The sequence below is a fragment of the Corylus avellana genome, chromosome 7 (genome assembly GCF_965113065.1).
Source record: "Corylus avellana chromosome 7, dhCorAvel1.hap1.2, whole genome shotgun sequence".
Taxonomy (NCBI): Eukaryota; Viridiplantae; Streptophyta; class Magnoliopsida; order Fagales; family Betulaceae; genus Corylus; species Corylus avellana.
Window position 1 is genome coordinate 8,238,624 of NC_142496.1, and position 15,711 is coordinate 8,254,334.

General features: G+C 39.7%; 1 protein-coding gene across 1 annotated transcript; it reads right to left on the bottom strand.

The window, feature by feature from the left end:
• Positions 1-11,407: 11,407 nt before the first annotated feature.
• LOC132185318 (uncharacterized) lies at positions 11,408-13,241 on the bottom strand. Its single transcript, XM_088518650.1, has 2 exons — positions 12,648-13,241; positions 11,408-12,313 (listed from the first exon to the last, which is right to left on the bottom strand). Exons 1-2 carry the CDS (start codon positions 13,239-13,241, stop codon positions 11,408-11,410), a joined length of 1,500 nt encoding a protein of 499 aa, XP_088374776.1.
• Positions 13,242-15,711: the final 2,470 nt, after the last annotated feature.

Sequence of the window (15,711 nt, forward strand, 5' to 3'; positions counted from 1 at the left end):
CGCACTTATTGAATTTACAATCCCAAACGGACCTTAAGTCTCTTTTCTAATTTTGCAAGAACTCAATCTCTTTTTAATTATTTTCTTTATTGAAATGTTATTATCAAAATTAAGGTTTGGATATTAATTAGAAAATATTTTGCAGAGTCATTATGCGCAAACAATAAAGAGAAAGCTATTGACTTTTAAGAGTTCATGTTCTCAAACGAAAATTAGAGGAACTTTTCTTTTAAAAAATAACATCTCTATAAGGAAACAATTTATATAATAATATAAGAAACAAAATTTAATATTTACAGCAGAAAAATAAATACAGTGTAGTTGTTTCCACTTACTTCTCTACTTTACCATGAAGATCCATTAAAATTCTCTAAATACTCCCTGGACAATTCTCCTCCCGTTTTCTTTATTTAAAGCCCTTAAATTTTATTAGTTGCTAAAATGTAAAAAATATTTTAGTAAATATATCATTTGTCTTATTAGCATTGGTCCAAATCATGAAGCGAAGGTTACTGTTTGAATCTTCCTTCCCCCTCTTGTACGGACATATTAAAAAAAAAAAAAAAAGATTATTATTTAACCTTTTGCACGTTCCAATTCACTAATAAATAATTGTCTTTCACATGTGAGACATTTGCTTGATATCTTTATCCTAGTGAATTTATTTCACTCTATACCAGTAGTGACCCAAATTAACTAAGCTTAGGTAGCTTAGTTAGAGGGTTAGTTTGGGTTTTGGGTCACTAAGGACCGCTAGAGGGGCATTTTGGGATTTGGACTTTCAGACCGAACGTACACTAGGTTTGCCGAACGTACGCTCCTGTTTTTAGTGCAAACGTACGCATGGGAACCACTGTACGTACGTTGACAATAGAATGCCGTACTCTGCAAATAGTACACTGATGTATGTTGGGGACCGCATGGACGTACGTTACTTTTAGAATACCCTTTGGATAATACCTAAATGTATGCTACAGCCTTTGGACTGTTGTGTAAACAATATCGTTGGTAACACCCTCTACTTTTCAGAGAAGTTGGTAACGCCCTCTGGTATAAATCTTCCTATGAGTTTGTTTTTGTGAGTTTTGTGTGTTACGTGGAGAAGGATGAGTGATTCTTGACGCTTGGCTCCAAGGTGGTAACTTTGTGAGCCATACTTTTTGTTAGGTTGTTATTACTCTTTTACATGATTAGCTTAGTTGTTGGTTTGAAACTTTAAGCTAGGTTATGCCTTTGATCTTTATTCAAGTTGGGTTGGTGTTTATTCTTATTGGGCATATTTCCTTTTGCATGGAGGCGTTGTTTTGAGATAGGAGGTCCTAGGAATCCTTTTGGTAGCTTTAGAACCAGCTTGGGAGGATAGAAGGACGGTTGAACCAAATGAGGTTCTACTTGAAACTCTCTGAGCGGACTTATGGCCATGAGATTGGACGTACAAGCCTTCTGGGCAGATGCACAGCCAAGATCCTGGACGTACGATAGGAAGTGTTCTAGGGAACATGACTTTGGCCAGTCGTTTGATTGCCTTTGTTTTCATGTTTTAGGTTCGTTTTAGTTGGATTTAGAACTAATGATAGGTCATTTCTCAATATTCGAGGTTATGGAGCCTTAAGGGAATTGTACAGAAGAGCCTTACGACCCGGGTGAGTACAAACTCACATGAATGCTTGTTGTTACTTAAAACTGTAAAATAATATGAGATGCTTTGTAATTCTCTCACTTGTTTATTTCAACTGTGTGCATGGTAATATATACATGAGACACTTGTAACTTTTACAAGCAATTCCACAAATTGTGGATTTTATTAAGGGCAGATATGGTGAACTTCCTTTTGTAGTTGATTGTCATTCCTTGTATGATTGATTGACAGATTTCTTTCCAAAGGTGTATTTCTTTCTTGCTTGTGACTAGTTTCCTTATCTGCATAATGATTCATTGCAGAATCTGTTATAGGGTTGGCAGATAATAATGCAGCTTGATCTTTCCTTGTTAGGCTTCTATTGTGATCTGTCATTGCCTTCATTGCATGAGATGATGTGCTGGATTGGTGGATCACGTGATTTGTGGAAATTGTCTTAATAGGCCCCCTCAATCTAAGCAGAATGATAAAAAGACGTTGAGATTGCCACGAAGAGTAACGAAACGGTTTGAGACAAGGGGCTTGGTAAGAATATCAGCCCGTTGGTCCTTGGTGGAAATGAAACGAACGATTAGATTCTTGGAGGCCACTTTGTCACGTATGAAGTGAAAGTCAATTTCAATATGCTTCATACATGCATGAAACATGGGATTGGCAATGAGGTAGGTGGCACCAAGATTATCACACCATAGTATTGGTGGTTGAGATAGAAAAATACCCAATTCTCGTAAGAGTGATTGAAGCCATTGGAGCTCAGCAGTGGCATTAGCTAAGGAACGGTATTCCGCTTCAGTACTAGATCGGGAGACTGTAGCTTGCTTGCGGGAGCTCCAAGAGATTAAATTGGAACCCAATGAAAGCATGAATTAATCAAGTTAAATATCAAATCATGATCATCACAAAGGCTCCAATATTGAATATTAACTAAACATAACTAGGGCTTCAATCTAGCCCTACTAAGTAAATTAGTTACACATAAGTTTGATGTTAAACATCTTCACAAAATAAAAAGAAGGAAAAGAATAAACCCAAAACTTGAACTTGAAGAGCTCCAATTTTTCTCCTTGGAAAATTGTGTCTACTCTAGAGGTTTTTTTTTTTTTTTTTTTTTTTTTTTTTTTTAACGGTTATTCTATAGGTTTTAGGGTCTATTTATAAGCCTTAGGAATACTCTAGAAACCCTAGAAATTGTAGGGTTTGAGCCCTAGTTAGCACTAAGTTACAAAACCCTAAAAATTGCACTTTCCATATTAAGGCTAGCAGTTGACTTGCCCATCACGCACGGGTGTGCTCGATCGCAACCCGTGTGCGATCGATCCTGTTATGTTGGGGGCTCGATTGCAGGTACCTTGCACTTTGTGGTCTTTGCCTATAGTGCGCTCGATCGCAGCTCCCCTGCGATCGATCACACTACCAAGCCTCCAATATTTTTAAAATAATTCTTTTATGTCCAAAACTTCTGAGATTGCTTCTTTTTCTCTTAAGGACCTATAAAAACAAAGAAAGCACATAAAATAACTAAAATGACATAAATTAACCAAACAGGATTAACACATGTAAGTTTAGAGCTAAAAATATGAATATTTTAGCACTTAATAGAATATCAGACAACTCAGTATTAAAACTGAACTTTTTCAGTTTGTAGGTTTGTTAATTCAGTTTCTTGTACAGTTGAAGTTAGTTGAAATTAGTTGTTAGCTGCAGTTAGATGTTAGAAGCTTGTTATGCTTATGGCCAAGTATATAAACCATTTACTTCATTGTTTTGTAATCAGGCAGATTATATAGAGAATAAGAGTTCATTCTTTTCTTCTTCTCTCAACCTGCTTCTCTGTTTTTCATCTTGTTCTCATGCTTATCTTCTCTTCTTCCTTCTTCTTTGCATTCCTTTGACATAGATTGCAAAACTTGACGGAAAAATCATTTCTTCGCTTTTTTCCTTATTGTAGTTGAACTCTATGGGCTTTCTCCTTCTTCGTTAGGATTTCTCTCTTCTTTCTGGTCTCATTTGTTGACTAGATCTTATCTCTTCCTAAGCACGAGACCCACTTGTTGCTTTAATTTCTTTTATTTTTCTGCTGCCCTTCACGGTTTGCTGTCAGGTCTGACATGTTAGTAGATTCCTTCTCCTCTTCACATGCTTTTGCTTTCTTTCACTTATTTTGTTTTTCTCTCATTTTTGTCTTTTCTTTTAACTAATTTGTTTTCTCTTCCCACGTTGGTTCTTATTTTTCTTTTTTTTCTTCTTTATTGGCAATAAGTCATCTTACTACAATTCCTACAAAAGAATGATTTATTACATTAATATATGATTTAAATTCAAGTTTAATGATTGAACAATACTTCACAATTACGTCTAAAATATAAGAATTAGAAAATAACAACCCATGAATCTATGATAATACTTATTTTAATAGATAAAATAGACACATTTAAGCTATTATCGGATACCATATAAGAGAAACTACCTTACTTCAATAAGAGTAGGCTATCACATATATACAATGAAGTTGGATTACAATAAAAATCTATTATAGAAATTAACAGCTATGTAATATCTGCAACAATATTTGTTATTGTAACCCAACCCAACTACTAATACTACAAGAAATTAGGTCTTTAGGGGCGACATTATTTGGACGCTAAAAATCCTAAAGTGGATGTTATTGACAACAACGTTAACTTTTGGACACTAAAGGGTTGGACGCTAATCGTCCGACATCAACTTTGTGATTATCAGAGTGGACGCTAATGATTACTTTTAGCATCGACAATGTGGACGCTAAAAGTCGTGAATTTTTGTTGCTGAAGCTAGAGTCAACGGAAGGCAAAGTCGACGCTAGTGCTCCACTATCAGCGTCCACTCAAAGTGGACGCTAATGGTGGACTATTAGCGTCCACTTTGTGGACACTAATGGTCATAAAAAAATTAAAAAAAAAAAAAAAACCATTAGCGTCCAAAGTAGAGTGGACACTGATGGTTAACTATTAGCGTCCACATGGAGTGGACGCTAATAGGTAACCATTAGCATCCACTTTTGTGGACGCTAATGGTCATAAAAAAAATAAAAAGAAAACTACCATCAGCGTTCAAAGTAGAGTGGACGCTGATGGCTAACTATTAGCGTCCAAAGTAGAGTGGACGCTGATGGTTAACTATTAACGTTCACTTTGTGGACGCAAATGGTGGACTATTAGCGTCCACTTTGTGGACTCTAACCATCAGCGTCCAAAGTATAGTGGACGCTGATGGTTAACTATTAGCGTCTATTAAGGTGGACGCTAATGATCGAAAAAAAAAATTAAAAAAATAACCATCAGTGTCCAAACTAAAGTGGATGCTGATGGTTGTGCTATTAGCGTCCACTAATGGGTCTGACATTCTAAAAAAAATAAAACAATATTAAGGTCAATTCAACCTTAATAATGTTTTATTATTTTTTTTATTTTTTAAAAATGCAATTTTAAAAGATGAGGTCATATTTAAAAGATATATAAATGATCATAATGAAAAGAAACAATAAAAAAAAGTCATGACAAAAGAATACCACAAAGGCAACCAAAAATTTCTAGCCATGCATATTGCTTATCAAATTGAAAAATCTAAAGTGAAATTATTACAAATACAAAAATTCAGTTTGCCGATAAGAGAAATATGAACATTACAATTCACAATGTCCAAAAGAACATGCTCAAAACACCAACTAATTAGCATCCCAGGAAAAAAGCTCAATGATCAATACACTACAAAAAAATAGCATTTTCTGACGTAGTTACAGTACATGTTTTGTTGCCACGTCAGAAATTTTCTGACGTGTGAATAGTGGCACGCCAGAATTTTTTGACGTGTCTATTTTAACACGTCAGAAAATTCTCACGTGTTAAATATTGGAACGTCTGAAAAATGTTACAGATTTTAAAAATTAAAAAATTAAATATTTTCTGACGTGGCAGTGCACCACGTCAAAAAATTCTGACGTGGTGCATTGGCACGTCAGAATATTCTGACATGGTGCATTGCCACGTCAGAATTTTTCTGAGGTTTTGTTTCACCACATCAAAACACTATATATATAAACAGATAATTATAGATATATATCGTACGTCCGATTTTTTTTTTTTTTTTTTTAGAGTAGTTTCCTGACGTGCGACACATGGCACGTTAGGAATACCCTCGATACCCGATATTCACATATCATAAAAAATGGGCGGGATTTTAAAATTTTTCCCTCTTCTTGTTGAGGGTCATGACATGCAACACATGGCACGTCAGGAATCCCCTCGATACCCGATATTCACATATTGCAAAAAAATGGGTGAGATTTTAAAATTTTTCCCTCTTCTTGTCTCCCTCAACTTTTTCACTCTTTTTATTCTTTCCCTCTTCATTTATTTCCCTCACACTCTCTCTCTCCTCTCTCAATCTCCCTTCTCTGCACACTGCACAACATCTCCTAGAGGGAAAAATTGAAAGCAGCAGATCGAAGAAGAAAGCAGAAGAAGAAGAAAAAGAAAAGGAGAAGAGAAGAAGAAAAAGAAAAAGAAAAAGAAAAAGAAAAAGAGAAGGAGAAGAGAAGCTGGGTACGTTTTAACAAAAAAAAGAAGAAGAGAAGATAAGAAGATTTTTGGGCTTTTTAAGATTTGTTGGGTTTAACATTTGGATTTTTGATTTTTTGAAGATTTTTCGGTTTGGGTTTAGGTTTTTGAAAATGGAGATTGAGAAGAAGAGAGAGAGTGAGAAAATGAAGAGTTGGCCGGAGAAAAGAAGAAAGAGAAAGAGAAAATTAAGAAAAGAAGAGAGGTGCAGAGAAAATTTTTCGTTTCAAAAACAAAAAGAAGAGTGAGAAAATCTATGCACCAAAATAATTTAATTGAAAATTAATTTAAATTAACAAATTTTTTAATTGAAAAAAAAAATTCTAGAAAAAATTATTATTATTATTTTTTTCTGACGTTTTAAAATGTAACACGCCAGAAAATTCTGACGTGCTAAACAGTAACACGTCAGAAAAAAAAATTTCCTGACATTTATACTTCTGACATTCAATACACGTCAGAAGCGCCACATCAGAAAAATTGTCAGACACCCTGACATGTCAAGAAACTCCAGTGAGAAAAAAATTGTTTTTTTTTTGTAGTGATACATAGATCCATATAAATCACACAAAATGTCCATGTTGAGAAGGAACAGAGACTTAAATCATGGAAAGTATGAATAACCAAGATTGATAAGTTAGGAAATCTTATTCAGGGACAGCATCAGTTGTCTCTTAAATTGTTACAACTGTCAATTCAAAAAAATATGGCAGCACTTGTATCACATGAGCTTGTAGCATCCACAATTTGATAGCGGTAGACAAATCAAATAAACCAAATAGACAGTAACAAAAGAAATAAACTCTGAACAAGAGAACAAGGAACAAGAAGGCAGATACGTAGACCTAAAACAGCTGAACCCCTAAGCTGAAAATAGGTCAGTAAGTTTATCTCTCATGCAGTAGTCTAGCAAAGAGTTCCATCAGTACAAATTGAAGCATGATAAGATCAGATGCGATTAAATAAAGATATGGATATAAATAGAAAAATTAATGAAAACGTGAAAATTCTATACATATTATTCACACCAAGATGCTATTAACATCATAGACAATAAATTAAGGCTCCGTTTACTTCGACGTAAAATGGTTTCTTTCGTAAAATATTTTTAGAAAATTCATTTTTCCTGAAATATTTTCCGTTGAAAACATTTTACAACGTTTACCTTGCACACGGAAAATAATTTTTTTTAATATCTTCTTTTTTTAATATATATTTTTTCCAATAAGGTCTCCACTAGCACTTGCACGAGACTTGACCGGGACCTACCCAAGACTTGCCCGAGACTTGATCAGGACATGCTCGGGACCCGCCCGGGACCTAACCAGGACCCTTTCGGGACTTGACCGGGACGCGCCCGGGACCCGCCTGGGACTTGACCGGGACCCGCCCGAGACCCCAGAGGGACCTACCCGGGACCGCCCGGGACCTAACTGGGACTCGCTTGGGACCCTTTCGGGACCTAACCGGGACCCACCTAGGACCTGACCAGGACCCTTCTAGAACTTGACCGGGACACGCCCGGGACCTACCCGGGACGCGCCCGGGACTTGACCGGGACCCGCCCGAGACCCCGGAGGCACCTACCCGGGACCTAACCGGGACTCACTCGGGACCCTCTCGGGACCCGCTTGGGACCTGACCGGGACCCGTCTGGGACCTGCCCGAGACTTGACCGAGACCTGCTCGGGACTTGACCGAGACCCGCCCGAGACTTGCTCAGGACCCCGGAGGGACCTACCCAGGACTTGCCCGAGACCCACCCGAGACCTGACTAGGACTTGCCCGGGACCCGCCCAGGACTTGACCGGGACCTGCCCAGGACTTGACCGGGATCCTGGTAAAGTCCCGGTTAGGTCGCGAGCAAGTCCCGGTCAGGTCCCGGTCAAGTCTCGGGCAGGTACCGGTCAAGTCCCTGGCGGGTCCCGGTCAAGTCCCAGTCAGGTCCCGAGCGAGTCTCGGGCGGGTCTCGGTCAGGTCCCGGTCAAGTTTCGGGCAGGTCCCAGGTGGGTCTCGGTCAGGTCCCAAGCGGGTCTCGATCAAGTCTCGGGCAGGTCCCAGTCAAGTCCCGGGCGGGACTCGGTCAAGTCCCGGGTGGGTCCCGGGCAAGTCCCAGTCAGGTCTCAGGCAAGTACCGGTCAGGTCCAAGTCAAGTCTCGGGCAGGTCCCGGTCAAGTCCCGGGTGGGTCCCGGGCAAATCCCAGTCAGGTCTCGGGCAAGTCTTGGGCAGGTCCCGCCAGGGTCCTGAGCAAGTCTTGGGCAGGTCTCGGTTAGGTCCCGGTTAAGTCTCGGGCAAGTCCTGGTCAAGTCCCAGTCAGGTCTCGGGCGGGTCCCGGTCAAGTCCCGGGCGGTCCCGGGCAGGCCCCTCCAGGGTCCTGATCAAGTCCCAGTCAGGTTTCGGGCGGGTCCCGGTCAAGTCTCGAACGGGTCCCAGTCAAGTTTCGGTCAGGTCTCGGGCGGGTCCCGGTCAAGTCCTGGGCGGGTCCCTCCGGGGTCCCGGTCAAGTCCCAGTCAGGTCCCGGGTAAGTCCCAGTCAGGTCTCGGGTGGGTCCCGGTCAGGTCCCGATCAAGTCTCGGGCAAATCCTGGTCAAGTCCCGGGCGGGTCCCGGGTTAGCCCCAATCAGGTCCCGGGCAGGTCCCGGTCAAGTCCCGGCAGGTCCCGGGCGCGTCCCAGTTACATCTTAGGCGGGTCCCGGTCAAGTCCCGGGCAAGTCCCAGTCAGGTCCCAAGCAGGTCTCGCCGGGGTCTCGAGCAAGTCTCGGGCGGGTCTCGGTCAGGTCCCGGTCAAGTCTCGGGCAGGTCTCAGGCGGGTCTCGGTCAGGTCCCAAGCGGGTCTCGATCAAGTCTCGGGCAGGTCCCGGTCAAGTGCTGGGCGGGTCTCGGTCAGGTCCCGGGCAAGTCCCAGTCAGGTCTCGGGCAAGTCCTGGTCAGGTCCAGGTCAAGTCTCGGGCAGGTCCTGGTCAAGTCCCGGGCGGGTCCCGGGCAAGTCCCAGTCAGGTCTCGGGCACGTCCCCAGCAGGTCCAGCTAGAGTCTCGGGCAGGTCTCGGTCAGGTTCCGGTCAAGTCCCAGTTAGGTCTCGGGCGGGTCCCGGTCAAGTCCCGGGCGGGTCCTGGGCAAGTCCCTCTGAGGTCCCGATCAAGTCCCGGTCAGGTCTCGGGTAAGTCCCAGTCAGGTCTCGGGCGGGTCCCGGTAAAGTCTCGGGCAGGTCCCGGTCAAGTCTCGGGCGGGTCCCGGGTTAGTCCCAATCAGGTCCCGGGAAGGTCCGGTCAAGTCCCGGGCAGTTCCCGGGCGCGTCTCGATTACGTCTCAAGCGGTTCCTGAGGATGTCCGGGGCGGGTCCCGGTCAAGTCTCGAACGGGTCCCGGTCAAGTTCCGGTCAGGTCTCGGGCGGGTCCCGGTCAAGTGCCGGGCGAGTCCCGGGTAGGTCCCTTCGGGGTCCCGGTCAAGTCCCAGTCAGATCCTGGGCAAGTCCCAGTCAGGTCTCGGGCGGGTCCCGGTCAGGTTCCGGTCAAGTCTCGAGCAGATCCTAGTCAAATCCCGGGCAGGTCCCGGGTTAGCCCCAATCAGGTCCCGGGCAGGTCTCGGTCAAGTCCCAGGCAGGTCCTGGGCGCGTCCCGGTTATGTCTCAGGCGGTTCCCGGGCAAGTCCCGGGCGGGTCCCGGTCAAGTCTCGAGTAGGTCCCGGGCAGGTCCCGGTCATGTCCCGGTCAGGTCCCGGGCAAGTCCCGGTTAGGTCCCAGGCGGGTCTCGGGCAGGTCCCTCCGGGGTCCTGGACAAGTCTCGGGCGGGTCCTGGTCAAGTCCCGGGCGATTCTCGGTCATGTCCCGGTCAGGTCCCGGATGGGTCCCAGTCAAGTCCCGGGTGGGACTCGGTCAAGTCCTGACGAGATTCTAGGCGGGTCTTGGTAAGATTCATCAATTTAAGAATGAGATGCTCATAGTCGAAAAATGGTTTACGGTTAAACCATTTTCCTAAAATTAAAGAGGAATTTTTTGTCAAAAGGAAAATATTTTCCGTTGACCACTATTTTACATCGAAGTAAACACTATAAAATACGAAAATCATTTTCTGGAAACCATTTTACGTCGAAGTAAATAGAGCCTAAGTTCAACTTCTTGAACTAAATGAAGACAATCTAAAATACAGGAGAAGCCAACTATACTAATGCCAAACTTACCATCATACAAACAGTTCTTTGTGACAATTATTTTTATGAGATTATTCATGGTAACCAGCTCAAAAAATGATCATGACAAATAGATTAGTCTATATTCAAAGTACTTTTGATATCTCACCTTTGCTGGATATTTCAAAAGAAGTGACATTTCTATATCTATTTTACATCTATGACGTTGGTCATTACAATGTGGTCATTAAGCTTATTTCCTAGAAAGCAATTTTGTGGTAGTTTCAGTACTAAACCTTGGACTAAAACCTAGGATCTGATTTGCACTAATGAGTAATGACTGTTGTTTTAGTTAATTAAGTGAATGTTAGGTGTCAAATAATTTGTTCACCATTTGGTGGGAAGGTACATTGGAAGGAGAGAGACGAGGACGCTAACGGTGGACTATATGTAATAAATTATATAAACAAATGTAACGTACGTTTAAGTAATATGAACATCAGAACATATACAACTTTATCACTTGGACTTGAAACGTTTGAGTGAACAGCCGTTGTAAGAAGCTAAGTGTGTAAATTCATATGAGAATCTTGTGCTTTGACACCATGACATATTCCTAGCTTCTTTTAAGTATCCGGCCTTCAGTGTTAATGTCTCATAAAATAGTAAAAAATATAGTAAGATGTAGAAACAAGCATACACAAAGACTATGATTTAATGAGAAAGGCCATAAAACCTTATGATCAATCACCACTAATAATAGGTTTCGATAAGGGCGAAGCCAAGATCTTAATTTGCATGGCTTAAAAAATGAATCTACGCAAGAGATAGTTCCAAGTTCTAAAAGCCAAGCTTAATTTATTCATCATTAAATCACTGATTTATATATGCATAACATCGCCCAATTATAATCCTAATAGAATTCAATGACTAATTATGAACTTAGCACTAAATTTAAAGATAAATATTACAACGAGATTACCCAAACCCTACCCCTTACAACTTCTTTCTGATCAACCGAAATTCAAATCATAACAATTTTCCTCTTAGACATTAGCCGGGTCTTCTGTTGGACCCCTTGTTGACTTGCGTATGAAATTACACAACTTCTTCGCCATCCAATAGAGTAGGTGAATTATGTGAATCAACTTCTTCGCCATCCAATAGAGTAGCCGAATTATGTGAATTACCCCAGCAATCAAAACGATTCCCATCCAAATATATACCAATTTAAACGCCAATGAGCTAACTTTATCAAGAAGATGATTTGGGGTCACCAAAATCACTGCTTTTATATAGGTCAATGTCATGAACGCGACTGAGATAGTCATGGCTAACGTCAAAAGCCATATAAAGAACTTGCTCCTAAGAGGATATCCAGTAATGACCAAAAGTATGACGCATAGAGATGCAAAGAAAGAGGTGGTATTGAAATATAAGAACAATAGGTAGTCGTCTGGATAGGAATAAGATAAAACTGCTGTGCCGCCTTCACATATATTATCTTGCGTACAATAGAAACCATCCGTGGAGTTGGTTGTATTTTGTTGCCAAACGCCACCTGGTGGGCTGATCCCAGCTTGGAAAGCCATGGTTGCAATTACAGTGGCTACTACCATCAATGTGCCACGTGTTTCTTCCATCCAATTTCCCTGGTGCGTCCAGTGTTTAACTAAAAACGAATAAACGCACTCCCACAATCTCCTAAACCTTGATCGAGCTAGCTTTCCGGATTGAGCTGGTTGTGCTTCATCAGCAGTTGGTGTCGTTGGTAGGGAAGAATTTAGATCAGTTGATCTTCTGACACCGGCTTCTTTTAGAATGTTTTGGATTTCAAAACATTTAAAATCTCTTGGACAGACGTCTAAGACATCCAAAGCTGTGTAACCAATCTTGTTCATGGCATTAGCCTCTGTTTTTATTTCTGGTACTGAAAGTAAGTATTTTACGGCCTGCACAAAGACAACAAAAAAATAAATTTAATTCAACCACATTGAATGATCATTCTTGGGTCAGTTACTACTTTTTGCATGATTTTTAGTAGAACTGCATCAAACGAAGGGATCTTTCTATTTTTGATGGGCATGTATGAAAACATTGTGAATATTCTTCCATTGTTTTTACTTTTTCTGCGAACATATGGACAAATACAAGCAAACTAACATAAAAGAGAAGGAGAAACAAGAAGTAGATTTCAAATAATTTCGTAGACGTGGATAGTGTGGTACTTTATATATCACTAGAAATAAATCTTTAAAAGAGTAGCCATAGATATTGTTAACGCACCTTCATTTGCTTGAGCATCACAGCTAAATGCAATATGGAGTTTCCATCGTGGTCTTTGGAGTTGAGGAATAATTCTTCACAATTAGCTAATGCCACTAACAATTTTAGAGCATCCAGATGATTATATCGAACACACAAGTGCAAAACACTGTCTCCATCGAGATTCACTCGGATGGACTCTCGTCGAGTAATAATTAACTCTTCTATGATCTCTGTTCGTCCTCTCATTGCTGCTAAATGGAGAGGAATTCTCCCATCTTGATCACGAACTAAGCAAACATCTGCATTTGCTTGCAAGAATGCTTGTACCAGGTCAGTGTATCCCTCTGCAGAAGCCAAGTGAAGTGGGGTTCGTCCCAGCGAGTCTGCCTCTTCTACAAGTTTAGGGTTCTTGCTGACAAGAACTTTACAAAATTCAAGGTGGCCAAGCAAAGCTGCTATGTGTAAAGGGGTCTCACTTAAGGATGTGAGTGAAACTTTATTAAGGATGAGTGGATCCCTTTGGATCAATCTTTTCAGGGTGATTACACACCCATTCAGTGAGGCTTCATAAACAGCAGCCATATTCTCTTCTTCATCTTGCCTTCTATCCATTATAGAGAGAGTTCAAGCCGTCTCTAGTGAATGTGACGGTTGAAGAACTTCAGCAAGAAATTATAAACTTGCTAGAGCTTGGTTCTTTGCATGTTAACTGCTATAAAAGGATTACCTTTTATAATAAACTTCAACATTAGAAAAAGAGAAGAAATTTCAAATAAGAATAATAATAAACGTCAACTGGATGGTGGGTGGCAGAGTATAGAAGAAAACAAAGTCGATAAAAGACAAGAAACTTCAACAATAAATTATACACTCTATTACTCTAAGATCGATGGCGAAGTGAACATGATGGTGGGGCGTGAAAAGGGCTAAAAGAAAACAAAAGGAAAAAGGGAGGAAACTTCAGAAATTATATACATGTGTATAATATTAAAATATGGATAAGGTGTACTACATATATATGTATATATGTTTCACATGCATAAAAAAACTCCAATTTCTCAGGCTTTTATGTTCACTTGTTCAATCGGGCGATTTAATAATTTTTATTTTTGTTTTACACAAACGAAAAAGAATATAAGAGGTGTTGTGCATTCATTTGTGAGGTTTGTGTCACACATTGATAAAATATAAAGAAAAAGAGTAGTTAATAGATCTAAGTGGATCCAAGCCTATTAGCTTAAGCTTTTTGGGCTAGAATTTGTGTTCTAATATGTATATTAACGTACTTTTGTTTGACTACCCATGGTGTTTCTCTCCCTAACAATTAGTATCAGAACCATGGTTAGCTTTCGCTGATATGAGTGTCTTGGTTTGACGAGTTTAGTCACGTGAGTGAAGATTTGTTGTGCATGGACTTGTGAGGTTTGTATCCCACATTGATAAAGTATAAAGAAAAAAAGTAGTTAATATACCTAAGTGGATTCAAGCTCATTAGCTTAGGCTTTTTGGGCTAGAAGTGGCCGGTGTTCTAATATGTATATTAACTTACTTTTGTTTGACTACTTTTAGTGTTTTTCTCCCCAACAATTAATATTAGAGCCATGGTTAACTGCTGTGGCTGCTGATATGAGTGTCTTTGTTTGACATGTATATGCAAGAAATGCGAGGTTTCATCCAAATGTTATTTTTCACTGCAATATTATTATAGTTATATAAAAATAATATGAGAGTTTATTAAATAGTTTTATTCTACGAAACGTGTATGAATTAAACTTAAAAAAAAAAAAAAAAAAACAAAGGAAAGGACAAGAAATTAACGTCTTATTTCTCTTTTCGTCTACTTAATTAACAAGTTGTTAGGAGAATGACACATGCATTATGTAAATAGAAGATGTCATCAACTACGTACATATGATCGATCCAATGCAGAAATAGTTTTAAAAGACTTGGTCATCCACATCACGTGGCCAGTTTTGAAGAAATAACTACTTGCTAATTGAAAATCATTATACCGCTGTTGCTAATTGAAAATCACGTGGCCAGTTTTGAAGAAATAACTACTTGCTATATTAAAATTACATAATTAAGCTTATCGATCGTGCCTTTGCTTAACAATAATAAATTAAAAATTCATGTAGTTTAAAGGAAAAAGTTATAGGAATTAGTAGTAGAGTTTAGAGGAATTTGGAAATTTATAGTTGCTATATAGATATATAGGAGAAGGGTTAAAAATTCTGTATATATATTCGCAAATATTTATCTTAGAATATATTTTTAGATAGGATTTTATGAGATGTAATTTTAACATTTATTGTAATCAAATCAAATTAAATTTGAATACATTCAAATTTGATTTGATTTATCATATCTTTTTCTATTTCTCTACCTTCTTATACGTAAGAACTCTTTATATTGTAAATTCATTTAGTAATAAGAGTAAAATGTAGTTATTTGAGTTTTATCCGATGAATATAGATCATAGACAAAACCAAAGTAAAATATTTTATTTTCATTTTCTTTGTTATACTACATTATTTATTTGTTCAATTTATACCTGATTTTTCAGAAGCATTTGTGGTTCAAGTGTCTATTTAGTGTATGGTGATACCCAAACTAAATAAAAATTAAGCGTGGCATAAGGGACTTACCAGGAGGCAGGAGCCATTATTCCCTCCTTGGATTCGACAAAAGTCTCGTCCCATGTGCTTCCACTATTGGGAGGAGTTGCTCAACAACAGAACAACTGTACGAATATGGGTCAGTTTTTGTTTTTTATTATTATTTTTTTCCTAATTACGAACATGGGTCAATTGAATTGACGAGTTAGAATACTCACACACGCTAAACAAAATAGTCTTGTGACTTGTGAGTCATGCACAAAAAAATAAAAAAATAAAAAATTTATATTAGGCTAGTAAAAGTGGTTAAGAGTTTGCTGAGTTGTTGCACTTCTGTTTTTTTTTTTTTTTTTTTTTTTTTTTTTAATATGTTTGCACACACAGATGAAGGAGATTCGAATAAGTGACATATGTTTAATTACGCTTAGTCTTAGCCAATTGAGCTACTTCTTGGAGACCTAAGC

Excerpts from the sequence above, each read along its gene's own strand:
- LOC132185318 (XM_088518650.1), bottom strand. The coding sequence starts at position 13,241 with ATGGATAGAAGGCAAGATGAAGAAGAGAATATGGCTGCTGTTTATGAA. Across the intron at positions 12,314-12,647 it reads TGATGCTCAAGCAAATGAAG|GCCGTAAAATACTTACTTTC; the intron begins GTGCGTTAACAA and ends GTCTTTGTGCAG.